Raw genomic sequence first — 17,032 nt, forward strand, 5'->3', positions numbered from 1 at the left:
TTGATTGGAGAGTAATTATTTACCCACTGTGCAAGAAAAAAACGACTTCCTGAATAATTCATGAGCATTTGTCATCATTACTTTGAGTGGCAAATCACCTTCTCCGTTGTTATGACAGATGCTGACAAATCAACTGAAAAGGTGAAAAGGACTCATTTCTACAACATTTCACCTAAATTAATAATCAAAGTCAGGCGGTCATTCTAGATCGGTCAACCGATGCTGATGCTGAGAATGCCCTTTCACGTATCATGTTGATGATGATGGAACGATCAGAACTGATTCCCACCCAATCAGTAGTGGTGAACAGTAACAAAGTCCACTAAGCATTCCAAAAGTAGTCCAAAAGTATTTAAAGTATCTGTACATTATTTTTTACTTCCCCTCCACTACATTTGAAAGACAAATGTTGTACTGACTCTTGAAATGATTTTCACTAGTATTAATATATTTTTTGAATTATATAAATGTTAGTATCTATCTACATTTTAAAGCAGCACTAACTTTCCTCTTCTACCCCGGATTTGAACCCGCTTTCCTGCGCATGTGCTGAAACCTTTTACCATTGAGCTAACAGAGCCGGCCTGCTTGCTTGGGGGATAAATTGAACCTTGACCATCTGGTCAAAATTCGTGTCATATCCTGTGTCTAGGTGAGACATGACCTTTGACACGATCTAAATGTCTCGATAGAAGAGCAGGGAGACAAAATACAACCACCCCAAGTGTATAAGTTATATTGTGTTAACATACTCTACCATACAGATTGGACAAAATTACATTTTATTCATTAAAAAAAGTACATAGTGAGGCTTTATTACAGCAATGCATTGAGAGTAAAAAGAAAATGTAATTTGTGACTTTTGAATATTTATATAGTACTAATATATTAGTATTTTAAAAAGCATTATAACCACCTTCCTCTTCAGAGTAGTCCTTATCCTTTCTTCTATACTAAAAGAAAGAAGGAGTCCGTGCTGGAGAACTGGTGATTTAATAACAAAAATAGATTCAACTAGAAAAAGTGCTCCTCGGAGCACAGGTCTCCGCCAGGTAGGCTATTGTGGCCTCCTGGTGGCGCTATAATAGGCCAACGTGAAAAGGTTGCCATTTTTTCTTAGGCCTTGCACGACGATCGGACACTGACTGCATTCATGATTTGAGGCATTTTGTTAAAAACATGTTTCGCTAAATTAGACCTGTTGGTGGCGCTATAACAGGCCAATGTTAAAAGGGTGGCATTTGTTCCTCAACATAGTGTGAATGTGCGTGCAAAGTTTGAGCACAATTGGACGGTGCGTTCATGATTTGCGGAATTTTGTTCAAAACAAGCCAATAATGCAAACTTTAGATGTTAATCTTAGCCAATCAGTATGGCATATGAAAAATCAAACACATCCGTCGTGATCACATGACTATAGAGATCATGTGTACCGATTTGCGTCAAATTTGGATAACATTGGAAGGAGTAGTATAAAATAATGTGTTTTACATAAGTCGGCCTGCTGGTGGCGCTATAAAAGGAAGATGTGAAAAATGCAGGGCAAAGGTTTTTCCTTGACCTCTAGGGAGTGTGCATACAACGTTTTACACAGATCGGTGCAATTATAGGTAAAAACACGAACCGGCCTGTTATAGCGCCACCATGAGGCTGACTTGAAAATGTTCAAATGGTAGTTCTTCCTCGGCCTAATGGGAATGTGTGTGCAAAATTTCACGGATATTGCATGCTGTGTTCATGATTTGAGGCATTTTGTTCAAAACGGAGCACTCCTGCAAACTTTGGAAGACATTTTTAGCCAATCAGGATGGAATATGAGAAATCTGAAAGACCCGTTTCGTTGAATGACTACAGAGATACTGTATACCGATTTGCGTGATTTTTGGACAAAATCTGTAGGAGTGCTGTCAAAAAATATGTTTTGCACAAATCGGCCTCCTGGTGGCGCTATGAAAGGCCCATGAGAATAATTTGGGGCAAAGGTTCTGAATTGGCATCCAGGGAGTGTGTGTGCACAGTTTCGCTACGATCAAGACAACGGTGCCGGAGATTAGCTGGTCACAGACGGACGGACACACGGACACACACACGGACGGACACACGGACACACGGACGGACGGACGGGGTGGAAAACATACTCTCTCGCCATGCCTTTGGCGGAGACAATAAATCCACGTGAACAGCCAGGATTCTTGTTTGTTCTGTTTTAGTGCGACCACTTTCCCTCTACACCAGAACAGCCGTAAACAAAAGAACGTAATATTCCTTGCCGGCGTGCTCAGCCTGCCAACAACTTAAAGGAACATACCCCTGTGTACATAGCATAGGGTTGTTACAGCATGTACCACTCCAGTAAAGGTAGGGTAAGTGATATTTATTTGTTAAGTGTTAAATAGCTCTACATTCTGATAGTGTGTGTGCAGTAACAGGAGTCTCCTTGTCTCTCCAGCTATTTATTAATCAGAAAATGCATTTTCAGGTCAGGATACCAATTTTATCCAATCAGGAGAGAGAACTCACACAGGAGTTTGCTGTAATCTGAAGACTCACCTCTTCAGACACCACTTTAGCCTGTGGCACTCGCCCTAGCCTTGACAACCATGCAGTCTTATGCAACGGTTAAAATGTAATTTAGATGCATGTTATTTAAAGGTTAATTTGTTGACCTGGCATCCTATAGTTTGTATAGTTTCAATGTACATATCATTTTTCTTTTTTTTTATTATGTTTAGACAGATGATTCTTGGTTTACCTATGATCCTAGATTACTGAGGCACTACACTGTCTCTATATGCATTTGATGTATTACCTTGTGTTTACCGTGCTTACTGTAAATCTCTCTGGATTAAGAGTGTCTGCTAAATGCCTAAATTGTAAATTAAACAAGTGAAATTGGACGTAATGAACACAATAAAATTGAAGCTGATAAATTAGTACTTTCTCCTGATTGGCTGAAATTGGAAACCCACCTTTATTAAAGAGCCGGGGAGATGGGGAGAACCCTATTACTGAACAAACACTCTATCTATAGAAATAATGATCAGAATATAGAAAGCTTTAACCTTTTAACAAAACAATTTTTGTTTTGACCAAAAAACATCACTTACCCTACCTTTAAGTACAAATTTAACTGAGAAACTGAATGTAGTTGAATAACATTTGACCAGGAGCATCTATACTTTGACTCAAGTCTCCTATAGGGTTGAGTACTTTGCCTATCAACATGCAAATTAGCCAGCGCTGGGACAGCAGAAGTGGGCCTCGTTGAGACCAAGGGGTCCTCCTGACCATATACGAAAATTCCCGCCCATTCACTTGAATGGAGTCGCTCACCCAGCGCATACTCCCTTTTCACCCCTTCTTCCAGGTTGGGAAATGTGACGACGGGGCCTACAGTATTTGGGGCCTCTGCGCGCCATTTTGCATACGCAGTAGTGTCACCTCCGTGTGCAACCCCGTGCGCAAGCTTGTGAGTGGAGCCCATTGGTCGAAACCGTTTTCGCTCATTCATTTGTCTGGCCCCAGCCGTAATAAGCTGCCGTACCTATGATCGGCCACCATGTCCTATTCGCGTGCGTGCGTGCGTGCGTGCGTGCGTGCGTGCGTGCGTGCGTGGGAGCAGAGAAGCAATGTGTCCTCTGAGTCTGAATAATACCAACCCTGCAGTTACTGAGCTCCTCAGCTGTGAAGATTATGCTTCCACACTTCTTCCCAGGGATACCACTAGGAGAGAGAGAGAGAGAGAGAGAGAGAGAGAGAGAGAGAGAGAGAGAGAGAGAGAGAGAGAGAGAGAGGGAGGGCGGGGGGGGGTCAGATGAAGCAGAAAAGAAAAAAAAAAACATCAACAGAGACTTGTTAAAACATCCAACAGAGGAGCTGTCACTCATAAGTCCAACACATAATTAGCTATGTCAGTGATATTACTTCGCTGCCCAGTTCTAGGATGTAACGCCCTGGATTTGAACCCCACGTGGGAAAACAAACATCTACCACTCATCTAAAGAGAAATCCTCCTTTGGCTGAAGGGGAAGCCTCCCTTGACCATGAGGGATGCCCCTTTGAATTAGTGGTAGATATTTGGTTTCTCTTGCAGAGGGCCATGGTTAGAATCCAGGTGGACACACACACACACACACACACACACACACACACACACACACACACACACACACACACACACACACACACACACACACACACACACACACACACACACACACACACACACACACACACACACACACACACACACACAGGGATGGGATGATAGGAAAACTCTTAAACTCTATTCTACTTGAACCCCAGCATCCACATTCTGGGGGTAACATTATGGCCGATCTACAAGCTCACAATACTTGCGAATTGCAACGTGTTGTCAACTTGCAGATCGTCTATTTTTGTCGAAGAGATTTTGTAGAAAAAAAAGTGGAAGAAGTACAGAGCCTCCGTATGACAATTAGGACAATTTCACGATAAATGTAAATCTCTGCGATCCAATTATTGTGAGCATTTTTTATTGTAATATAGGTTAACGATTATCGTCCCATCCATAACACGCACGCACGCACGCACGCACGCACGCACGCACGCACGCAGACAGACAGACAGACAGACAGACAGACAGACAGACAGACAGACAGACAGACACACACACACACACACACACACACACACACACACAGCAGGTAATCAATGTCTGTCCGGCTGCAGATATTATTGCAGCCCGTCACTCTGCATTATAGTGACTAATGACACAATCTGTGACAGAGGTGCTGAACCCAAATCAGTTTCTCAGCAGGCACAATTATCCAAAATGGGACGGATGGAGGCAAGGAGAGAGGCAAGATTTCTCATCTCCTTCACATGCAGGCACATTACCAATCTCTGTCACTGTCACTGCTCAATTCCTACACACTAATTGGTCTCTGGGGGAACATTGGACAATCTGTCCAGTGATTCAAGGTAATCTCCTTAATTATAATACAATTGGATTTAGATGAATAAATGCGGTCTGAAATATGTTTTTCCCCATGAGGCAGAGACAGGGAATCCCCTGAATATGGAGGCTTGGCACCAGTAGCACTCAAGAGCGTGTTTAAATATCTATAAATAACTATTAATAATAATAATACATTTTATTTATATTGCACTTTACATTTGAAATCTCAAAGTGCTACAGAATAGAATAAAACAAAAAACTAAAAAAGGAGGGTTTAAAAACAATGAAAAAAGCAAGGGGGGGAAATAATACCTAGGGGATAAAACCAGAATAGCTAACCGAATGCTTTATTAAAAAAGAAAGTCTTTGGTCCTCTCTTGAAAGCATTGACGGACTATGGAGCTCTTAGGTGGTCCGGGAGAGAGTTCCATAGTCAAAGGGCAGCTGAGCAGAAGGCTCGGCCGCCCATGGTGACACTTATTACACTCATTATGATGAGAGGAAGGCTCTGGGAATAATCCAAAGATGCTTTTCGGTAAGCAGGTGGCCACGGTGGCAAATTCAAACTAAACATGACATGCCAGAGAAAATAACCAAACTTATCTTCCATTGATTCATGTTAGGAAACCCTATTGTCGCATTGCAGGCTGTTAGTGGGCAGGGGAGATTTCCGGGGCATGTTTAGTTATGTTTAGTTTTATTGTGTATATGAAATGCATTATGGGGATTGTGTTATGGGGATTAATGTGTAATGATGTTTCATGTCATTCGATTATCATTTTATGTTGCATGTGTGTAGTCACGCTGCACCCTGAGTGACATGTTTAGTTCAAGTAGGCACCCTCTCCAGGGTGCCCCAGTAGCTCACCTGGGAGAGCGCGTACCATATCAAGGCATATTGACACAGCCGGCGGCCCAGGCTTGAACCTGGACCCAAGACCCTTTGCTGCATGTCATGCCCTCTCTCTCTCCTACTATTCCTGTCTCTCTTCTCATTGTCACGGTCTAATAAGCAGAAAATGCACCAAATAAGCACAAAAAAATATATAATAGTAATAATAATAGGCCTCATGTTTTCCATATGAGTTAAGATGGTTTGGTATTAGTAGGAGTATTCCAGTCCAAAATACATTGTGATGGCACGCACGCACTCACGCACATATGCACGTATGCACGCACGCACACACACACACACACACACACACACACACACGCACAGGGATGACAGCCTCCTTGTGCATCTTTTTCTAGTGCCCTTGAACCATGGTTTAGCCTCTTAGTTGAGAGTCTGGGCTTTGTCTCTTTTTTCATCCACAGCTGCGACTATGACAGCAATGTTACTGCACAGACTGTCAATGAACACATACATGCACACGCATGCATGCACACACACATGCACACATGCATACTCTCACAGCAGGCTCTTGGGACAGTCACATGAATGAGCCTGGCTAGATTAAAAACAGGTAAGAACTCAAACCTTGTTAATTTGCACTAGATTTAATCACAATTAGAATAAATTCACCACCCTGCTTCTATGCCCTCCTCTGATCAATCTCTTCCTCCTTCATGTCATTGACAAGGAGTGTTAATGTTGATGTATGAGGCTCTGCTGATTGCAATCCGTCCATTAATGACTTTTTACACGTTCTACTGACACGTTGCACTTGATCTGACATTCACACAATTCAGCAGGGAATCAGGGAATGGATATCAGTTTCAAAGCCAACCCTGTATAGATGTTTATTATAGATTTTACACACATTTCCTTTTCTTTGTTGCCAAAGAAAGCAACGACTGGCAAAGAACACACACGCGCGCACGCACGCACGCGCACACGCACACGCACGCACGCACGCACGCACACACACACACACACACACACACACACACACACACACACACACACACACACACACACACACACACACACACACACACACACACACACACACACACACACACACACACACACACACAGGTTTTGTATTCTTGTGAGAATCTTCTACAGACAACATCTAACCTGAACTAACTCTGTGTGAGGACTGGTAAAATGTGCTTTCATTGTCCTCCTACACCCTCCACTTCCAGCTGATGTCTCCCACACACCTTACACAAGCGCACACACACACACGGTTACAAGGTGATACACCCAAAAACCTGACTTGCTACCTTAATTCAAAAGACAATAGTTTTTTTTCTATTTTCATTTGTCATTGCACTTATTACACACACACACACACACACACACACACACACACACACACACACACACACACACACACACACACACACACACACACACACACTCACACACTCACACACTCACACACTCACACACTCACACACACACACACACACACACACACACACACACTCACACACAGCCCACCAGACAAACACGTTGCAACATTAATGTTACGAATGCAGCCTCTCCGGCGAGAGATACAGTGACTACTGGCATTATGGAAGCGCTGTGATGATTAATGTCATACATTTATTCATGGAGGAAGGTGGTGGGGCTCCCCTGGATCAAGTGGTGCTCAGCACTACTGTCTGTCAGTACTGCATCTGCCCACTGTTTGCGGTGGGAGCCCGGGCTTGAACAGTTGTGTACGAGTATTTACATTCTCCACTGAATTGTCCTTACATGATATAATTGTTCAATATGTATGCAGCCTCGAGAAGTTTATGTAACCCTGCATAATTACTTTCCCGACATTTTCTCCAGATGGTGCACATGTTGATGAAGATATACCGCTAAGACAGGCATAGAGAGACTTAATGTACATCTAAGATTCCCCAGTAATCACACTGAATAGCGACATGCAGCAGCAGGATGTCTGCAATATCTATTTTCTGTGTGATGGATGTGTGGTTACTGTTTGCGCTGTACAACAAATTGTCCCTTGGGGATAATGAAGACAACCTTGAACCCTCAACTAGTGAAAAAGCATCTGTGTTCATAATCAACACAGCAAGTTTTACATACGTTTCCTGCAATAAAGGGCTCAGGTAGCTCATCCCTTATTGTAACTGATGCAGCCGGCTGTCGTTATGTTTGAGAATGCTTTCAGACCAAGAGAGTCTAGGATCTAAGAAACCAATTATATGGAAAAGTGATGCTTTTTTCTTCTGAAGTGAGAATCTCTGTATTGGAGAGAAAGGGGGACAGCTCCTCTACTGTGTGGGATGGTGCGAGAGAGATCATTAACAATGGTCATCTAATATTCATGACAGCTGAATAAACAAGCCTTGAAACGATATCAATAAAGCATGTTGGCCAATTACCAAGTACTTGTTTTTTCTCCTTCACCCCCCCCCCCCCCTCAAAATATAAGTGAACTAAAACTTGCAATCTAATCTCTCTAAAGCTAGAATAAAATAAAATAAATCCTAACATCTTTTCTCAATCTCAAATTGTCTTCCATAAGATCTTGCCCTAAGGTCCTAAATGTGCTCAGACAGTAGCTGACTCAGACGGCAGGATGTAAGCAAGGATTTCAGGCGAGATTGTATGTCGAAATAAATTGGGAGGAAATTCTTAGATCCTGAGAGATGATCTTGATGCTTATTCAAGGTTCAAAGTTAGCCTTCATCGTTTCCCTTTGGACCAATTTGTCAATTTGTCAATTTGTAAATTTGCATTCACACAAGCGATGCACAGTAGCAGCACACAGCCTCTCACACACAATCTATCTATACATAATCAAACCACAGTTAACATTCGGTAGCACACACAGATCCATACACAGTACATCAGAACATACACACCAAGAATATTGCCTGGTGCCCCACACCAGAATATTGCACAGATACCCTACACCAAGATGTTGCACATTCCCCCAATAAGAACCATGACATTTTTCGTCTGAGCACACCCTGGAGAGTTCCCTCCCCTCCCTAAAGGACTCTTGTACCGGGATGTGCTTTAAGCAGAGCAAAAAGGTCTCACACTACCCCAAAAGTGGACTGTTTGTGCCGTTACAGTCGGGCAAACACCTGCATTGTCACAGTCACTACAGACAGACAGAAAGAGTTTTTATTACGGGGCCAGGCTTCCAGCATGGACCCGTATTGTTATTCGCATTATTATGGGGCCAGGCTTCCAGCATGGACCCATATTGTTATTCGCATTATTCCATTTCTTCTTCTTCTTCTTCTTCTGCCGTTTTTGCCAGTTCTGGCTGAACGGTGCATACGCTTTTTATGAAACTCGGCCATATGATAGATGGTCATGAAAAACGATCAAAAAATAAATCTCACAATCTTTCGTCAAAAGGTGGCGCTATAGCACTCAGTTGAAAATGACAACTTTGAACAGGTACAACTCATGCCCTGTTTCACCTACAGCCATGAAACTTCGATGCACACATGCGTCTCCTCATGCTGAACAACTTTCACACTCTGACTTTTGACCTCTGACCTTTAGATCTCCCACCATTTTGAATTATATGAAAAACAGTTAAAACCTATCTCCTCCTGGGATTTTTGAGTAATCTGCACGAAACTTTTTACACATGAACTTTGGACCTATACCAAAAAACGTTTGCAAAATATCTTCCATAAGTGAAAAAATGAAGCTTTAATGAGCCAATGAATATTGCAGTTTTATGACAATTATTCATCTGCCCCTAACACATACATGCAGACTTACCATTCTTTGAAACTTTGCAGAAATGTAAAGGGCCATTCCAAATATCACTGAAACCAATCTTACTCCAATTGGTCAAACGGGGGCGCTATAGCAATTTTTTGAAAATTGAAACTTTAAACAGGCAAAAGTCATGCCTCGTTTGGCCGACAGCCATTAGACCTGCTTACACATGTGCCTTGACTAATGAGGAACACATCTATCACGTTGACCAGTAAGCACCGCCCTTAGATTGTCCGCAATCTTGAGCAGTTTGAAAAACACTTAAACCCAGGATTTTCAGCTATTTGCGTGAAACTGTATGATCTGTGTGATCTCCTTTTTCACAGGTTCTTGTCTGTTTGTGGCTTCTCGCTTAAATGTGTGCCCCACAACCTGAAGGTCACCAGTTCAAGCCTCACTTGGTGCAGACTTCATCTAAGTTGCATTTCACACAACATGACTATCAATGAATACATCTGCAATTGTTAAAGATAACATGAAATACTTAATTGAGTGTTTTTTACATACAGCAATCTCACAACTTGTCAGATAGCAATGAGAGTATGTTTTTTCAATGTATAACATACTTCATTGTGAAGATAGCCGATGTACAATCTGACAACTTTTAATGGTTTGTGAGCTTGTAGATCGGCTACTTTCACTAGTTTTGGTTCTGAGGAGATGTACAATTTCTTCATTGGTAAATGGTTTGTGAACGAGTGATCTTAGTGTTAGTGAAACAGGAGCTTGGGTCATGACAGAAGGCAAGAGTTTGTGATCCTCAACAGACAACATCAGCCTGGACAAAGCTATAGCACTATAGGTAGTGTTGCAGCTACCTAAGAGTGCCTCATACCGCATGGTTGCCGGTTCAAGCCTCACTTGATGCAGACTCATTTAAATTGAATTGCAAAAAACATGACTCAATCTATTCCGTTTCCATGGCTCTCTCTCTCTCTCTTCAATCTATTCCGTTTCCATGTCTTTCTCTTCAATCTATTCCGTTTCCATGTCTCTCTTTCTGTCTCTTCAATCTATTCCGTTTCTATCGTCAATCTATTCAGTTTCCATCTCTCTCTCTCTCTCTCTCTCTCTCTCTCTCTCTCTCTCTCTCTCTCTCTCTCTCTCTCTCTCTCTCTCTCTCTCTCTCTCTTCTCTCTCTCTCTCTCTCTCTCTCTCTCTCTCTCTCTCTCTCTCTCTCTCTCTCTCTCTCTCTCTCTCTCTCCTCTCTCTCTCTCTGAGGGGTGGCAATAGCTGAGTGGTTAGTGAGCCCGCCCAGGGAGCCAGAGGCTCTGGTTGCCCCAGGTACGATTCCAGGCCAGTGGGTAGCAAATGTGTCGATGAAATGAAATTTGTCCCTGAGCAAGACTCTTAACTCCTAATTGCTCACAGGCCCTCACTGGAAACAAGACCGCAAGGACTTTCATGAACTGACCTGTTAAAGGAATTATCATTTCTCTTTCTCTCTCCTGGCCCCATATTATCGCTGCTTGCAGCTATATTTCCATTTCTTCTTCTTCTTCTTCTGCCGTTTTTGCCAGTTCTGGCTGAACCGTGCATACGCTTTTTATGAAACTCGGCCATATGATAGATGGTCATGAAAAACGATCAAAAAATAAATCTCACAATCTTTCGTCAAAAGGTGGCGCTATAGCACTCAGTTGAAAATGCCAACTTTGAACAGGTACAACTCATGCCCTGTTTTACCTACAGCCATAAAACTTCAATACACACATGCGTCTCCTCATGATGAACAACTTTCACACTCTGACTTTTGACCTCTGACCCTTAGATCTCCCACCATTTCGAATTATATGAAAAACAGTTAAAACCTATCTCCTCCTGGGATTTTTGAGTAATCTGCACGAAACTTTGTACACATGAACTTTGGACCTATACCAAAAAACGTTTGCAAAATATCTTCCATAAGTGAAAAAATGAAGCTTTAATGAGCCAATGAATATTGCAGTTTTATGACAATTATTCATCTGCCCCTAACACATACATGCAGACTTACCATTCTTTGAAACTTTGCAGAAATGTAAAGGGCCATTCCAAATATCACTGAAACCAATCTTACTCCAATTGGTCAAACGGGGGCGCTATAGCAATTTTTTGAAAATTGAAACTTTAAACAGGCAAAAGTCATGCCTCGTTTGGCCGACAGCCATTAGACCTGCTTACACATGTGCCTTGACTAATGAGGAACACATCTATCACGTTAACCAGTAAGCACCGCCCTTATATTGTCCGCAATCTTGAGCAGTTTGAAAAACACTTAAACCCAGGATTTTTCAGCTATTTGCGTGAAACTGTATCATCTGTGTGATCTCCTTTCACAGGTTCTTGTCTGTTGGTGGCTTCTTGCTTAAATGTGTGCCCCACAACCTGAAGGTCACCAGTTCAAGCCTCACTTGGTGCAGACTTCATCTAAGTTGCATTTCACACAACATGACTATCAATGAATACATCTGCAATTGTTAAAGATAACATGAAATACTTAATTGAGTGTTTTTTACATACTTCATTGTGAAAATAGCTGATCTACAATCTCACAACTTTTCAGATAGCAATGAGAGTATGTTTTTTTCAATGTATAACATACTTCATTGTGAAAATAGCCGATGTACAATCTGACAACTTTTAATGGTTTGTGAGCTTGTAGATCGGCTACTTTCACTAGTTTTGGTTCTGAGGAGATGTACAATTTCTTCATTGGTAAATGGTTTGTGAACGAGTGATCTTTGTGTTAGTGAAACAGGGGCTTGGGTCATGACAGAAGGCAAGAGTTTGTGATCCTCAACAGACAATATCAGCCTAGACAAAGCTATAGCACTATAGGTAGTGTTGCAGCTACCTAAGATTGCCTCACGATCGCAAGGTTTCCGGTTCAAGCCTCACTTGATGCAGACTCATTTAAGTTGAATTGCAAAAAACATGACTCAATCTATTCCGTTTCCATGGCTCTCTCTCTCTCTTCAATCTATTCCGTTTCTATCTTCAATCTATTCCGTTTCCATGTCTCTCTCTCTGTCTCTTCAATCTATTCCGTTTCTATCTTCAATCTATTCCGTTTCCATCTCTCTCTCTCTCTCTCTCTCTCTCTCTCTCTCTCTCTCTCTCTCTCTCTCTCTCTCTCTCTCTCTCTCTCTCTCTCTCTCTCTCTCTTCTCTCTCTCTCTCTCTCTCTCTCTCTCTCTCTCTCTCTCTCTCTCTCTCTCTCTCTCTCTCTCTCTCTCTCTCTCTCTCTCTCTCTCTCTCTCTCTCTCTCTCTCTCTCTGAGGGTCGGCCATAGCTGAGTGGTTAGTGAGCCCGCCAAGGGAGCCAGAGGCTCTGGTTGACCCAGGTACGATTCCAGGCCAGGTCAGCAAATGTGTCGACGAAATGAAATTTGTCCCTGAGCAAGACTCTTAACCCCTAATTGCTCACAGGCCCTCATTGGAAACAAGACCGAAAGGACTTTCATGAACTGACCTGTTAAAGGAATTATCATTTCTCTTTCTCTCTCCTGGCCCCGTATTATCGCTGCTTGCAGCTATATTTTTATTCTTATGATTTGGGTCAAATATCCTGCCCATGTTGTAATTTGTATTATATGTACTGTATGTTGCTGCTGCATAGCAGCCTTCACACCTACGTTGCACAGCCGATCTGACCAATATGTCTGAGTCATAGTGTCGGGGCTTTGTCCTGTTGTACCTGTCTGTCTGTGTCCCTTTTATGGCCATATATGGAGATCCCTGATTTCATCAGTATATGCCCATATATTGGAATGTCCATATATGGTTGGATCGGCGGTTCTGGACAACTGGATATGCGAACTACTCGACGGCGAGTCCCCTGTGTGCGTCGAGTTTGAAGTCGGGCGGCCCCAAATATGCACGTGACCATATATGGGCTAGCGGTATAACACAAGTTTTAAAAACTTGTGTTATACCCTGTTATTATATCTTGTTTAAATAACAATCCACAATCTGCGGGCCATGTCACACCAACATTTCACCGCACATATTTGAGTATGCGTGATTGACAAATAACACCTCTTGAATTGAAACTTGCAAAGTGCTTTAGAATAAAGTCAGTTGTAGTGCCTATGCCATCATTCTAAGCAAATTGGAGGGGTTCAAGAGATATTGCACCTCATGCATAGGTTTTCCTACCATAATGCGTTCAAGAGATTTCAAAGCTATACTGGTCGAAAATCATTTTCAACTTTTTTCCATAATGTAGGAATGGTACATGGGGGTGCCTGGTGACTCAGCCAGTCAGTGCAAAGACCATAGCTCCTGGTGAGTGCAAGGGCTCGGGTTAGAATCAGACCCCTGTCGTCTCTCTCCTCTCTTTATGCCCTTGGTTTCCTGTCTCTACAGTCTCCTGTCTGAAATAAAGTATACAATTGTCAAAAATGAATCTTTAAAAAAATAAATAACGGTACATGTACTGAGTGTACTGAAGTTTGGTCTTATTTGAAATGGTGAGTGGGCTAAACCAGGCTACAAATCCATAGGTCAGTAAACTCTGTAATATGGATTTTTGTATATTGTATTTCCAAAGTTTGCATAATAGATAACGCCTCTATTGGAATGTATTGTTTATTGCCTTGGTAGTGGTGTTCAAGGGGAGTTGTTGTGAGTCGATATGGATCCCCAGGTAGGGATAATTAGTGTAATGTCAATGGTATGATTGCTGATGGTGATTGGACAAAGGGAGGATCCTTCCTGGTTCAATTATTATTTCCTGTGTTTTCTTTGTGTTGAGTTGTTGATGTAGTTTCAGTTGGTGAAAAAGTTGTATCTAGTGTTTGTGGTCATGAGTGGGAAGTGGGTTATGTTCAGCTGTGTGGGTGCATGCCTTAAGGAAACAGCAGTCTACAAATATAATACAGGCTAGTGTTTTGGGGGGAAATAGTGCGGAAAAGATACATAACAGCATCCTCTGATTCTTTCTCTCATTTCAGATGCTCTTCTTTTCTTTCAAAGAGCCAGTTTGTCTATCCAGTTTGGGTTATTTACTGTAGGTGTTATTTTTATACATCATGTTTAATTGGTAGGATGCTATGAATAACTGTATGTATTCAGTGGCCACATCATTCAAATATTTAAGGTCTGTGTTTTGAGATTGTTCAAAAATAGACCAATAAGTACTATAGTTCTATCCTCAAAACAGATGGTGGGTTCCTCCATTGCTTAATCTGTCCATGCTTTGTTTCCATGTTTTTATTATGAGTACAGCATATTAGCTATGTTTTTGCATACAGGCGGGTATAGGTGGTTAGCATTCATAACCAGACTCTCATAACATCAGTTTTGCATAGGATTTATAGGCCACAAAATAGCAGTGGTGTAAAGTAACTTGTACATTTACTCAAGTACTGTACTTAAAGGAGTAGTTCACCCAAATTACTTATTTTCTATCAATTGCACACCCCATGAAGCCTTAAATCCATGGATTTATTTGTGTTTTTGTCGCATTCCTGTCTCCTACCGGCTAATGTATCCGGTAGGAGACACAAAGTAGATTATTTGTGTCTCCTACCGGAAATACACCCGGGCATCAAATTATTGGCTTATTATATTAATTATCCTGCATCTTTCTTGAGTACGTCCTCGTGACCGGTGCCTGTGTGTTGGTTCCCATACATGTAGCACCAATTTGCTGGCTGGCAGCTCTTGATGTCTTTGGCAGTGTCCTGCTAGCCTCATTCTCCTGGCTGCTATTTTATCGCTCACCCTTGGCACTCCCTCATATAGATTCTTGTTGGTAACATGTTCACTCTCCCCATATAGGCCTCGCATATGCAGTAGGCCACGCCCATTTCAACAGGATTCATTGAAGCGTGCCATGCACACTAACCTTCCAACCAGTTTGCTGGTAACCTCACTACCTCACTTGTGTCACACCTTTCAACCATCTGTAATACAGAGTAAACAACATGTCCCTGTATTCAGGTAGGAATTTGACACAAGCCTATAGTTCCATGAGCAATACAACGAGCGTCCTGCGCAAACATCGGTGTTGCAATAGACAGTGTAGGCTACTGACTTGTCAAAATGATGTCATTATGTTATGGAAAATAGGAGAGGAAAGGGAGAAAATATAGGGCACTGTTCTTTCAGCCTGTCAATTATGGTTGCCAAGCTGACCTCCAGTGGATTTCCCCTAAATACTTCCAGCACAGAGATAGAGGCTTTTCGCTTGGCAATGGCAGACCTGAGAGCAGCCATAATCCTGACCCTGGAATTTGCCGTGGATGAGTCGTTCCCATGGTGACAAGAAATTGGTAGTAATAATAATAGCTGGATCCTGGTGAGTTCCATAGAGATGGAGGTGATAGGTTGGCAAGCGAGGGATATATATAGACTGGACATAATATAAGCCTTACACACACACGCGGACGTGCACACGCACACGCACGCACGCACGCACGCACGCACGCACACACACACACACACACACACACACACACACACACACACACACACACACACACACACACACACACACACACACACACACACACACACACACACACACACACACACACACACACACACACACACACACACACACACACACACACACACACAGAGTACCTGCTGTACATCAAAACATGGTAACATTGTAGCCTAGAGTAGAGTTTTTCCACTGTAAAGCCCCAATAAGCTTGTTAGAGACTGGTTTGATATTGAATTCTTTAGATCGGGGTTCACTTCAGTGCATCCCATGTTTGAAATTGTATAGTAAATCCAAGACTTAGATTAAGAGCAGTAGAGCAGTGTTTCTCAAATAGAGAAACTCTAGGGTCTTCCACCCTAGGTAGACCAGTTCAACAACGTTATAGGCAGGGGTTACAGACAAAAACAGACTTCATAGGAAGAACCAACTGTGTGAAGAGATCCCTGCCTGAAGAGGTCAGCCCACTAGAGGCTGACATGTGTAGAGCCTTAAAGCGAGTGAAAGCCTAATGGACCCTAACGATAGTGATGAGCCTGATCATCAACGAGACGCCTACAGGGAGGGGTTCAGGTCGCTGATACAGTGGCGTCATGAGAACAACCTCACCCTCAAAGTCAAGTAGACCAAGGAGCTGATCGTTGACTACAGGAAGCAAAGAGGAGCACGACGGTGGAGAGGGTCATGGACTTCAAGTTCCTTGGCATACACATCTCTTGAGGACCTCACATGGGCCACACAAACAACACATGTGGTGAAAAGGGCCCAACGATGATTATACAGCCTCAGGCGGCTGAAGAATTTCAGCATAAGCCTCAACACATTCGTCAGCAGCAACATCGAAAGCGTCCAGAACAGCATAAGCCCCTGGTATGGGAACTGCACAGCCCTCAATGGCATAGCGCTACAGAGGGTTGTGCGGATGGCCCAGTTCATAGTGAGCACAAGTGAGCTTCCTCCCCTTCATGATATACATGTGCATTCCAAGCGATGCGTAGCCATGGC

The 17,032-nt window shown here is 42.5% G+C and overlaps 1 protein-coding gene across 1 annotated transcript in view; it reads right to left on the minus strand.

Annotated features, from left to right (window-relative positions):
* LOC311048542 (copine-9-like) overlaps positions 1 to 17,032 on the minus strand; it is a gene marked incomplete at both ends in the record, with an annotated part of 130,705 nt that overhangs the window by 37,414 nt on the left and 76,259 nt on the right. Inside the window, one exon of the mRNA XM_084061801.1 lies at positions 3,660 to 3,723. Coding sequence (XP_083917927.1) covers positions 3,660 to 3,723 — 64 coding nt within the window. The remainder of the gene's footprint in view (positions 1 to 3,659; positions 3,724 to 17,032) is intronic.

The sequence above is a fragment of the Gymnoscopelus microlampas genome (assembly GCF_963454915.1).
Source record: "Gymnoscopelus microlampas genome assembly, chromosome: 7".
Classification (NCBI taxonomy): domain Eukaryota; kingdom Metazoa; phylum Chordata; class Actinopteri; order Myctophiformes; family Myctophidae; genus Gymnoscopelus; species Gymnoscopelus microlampas.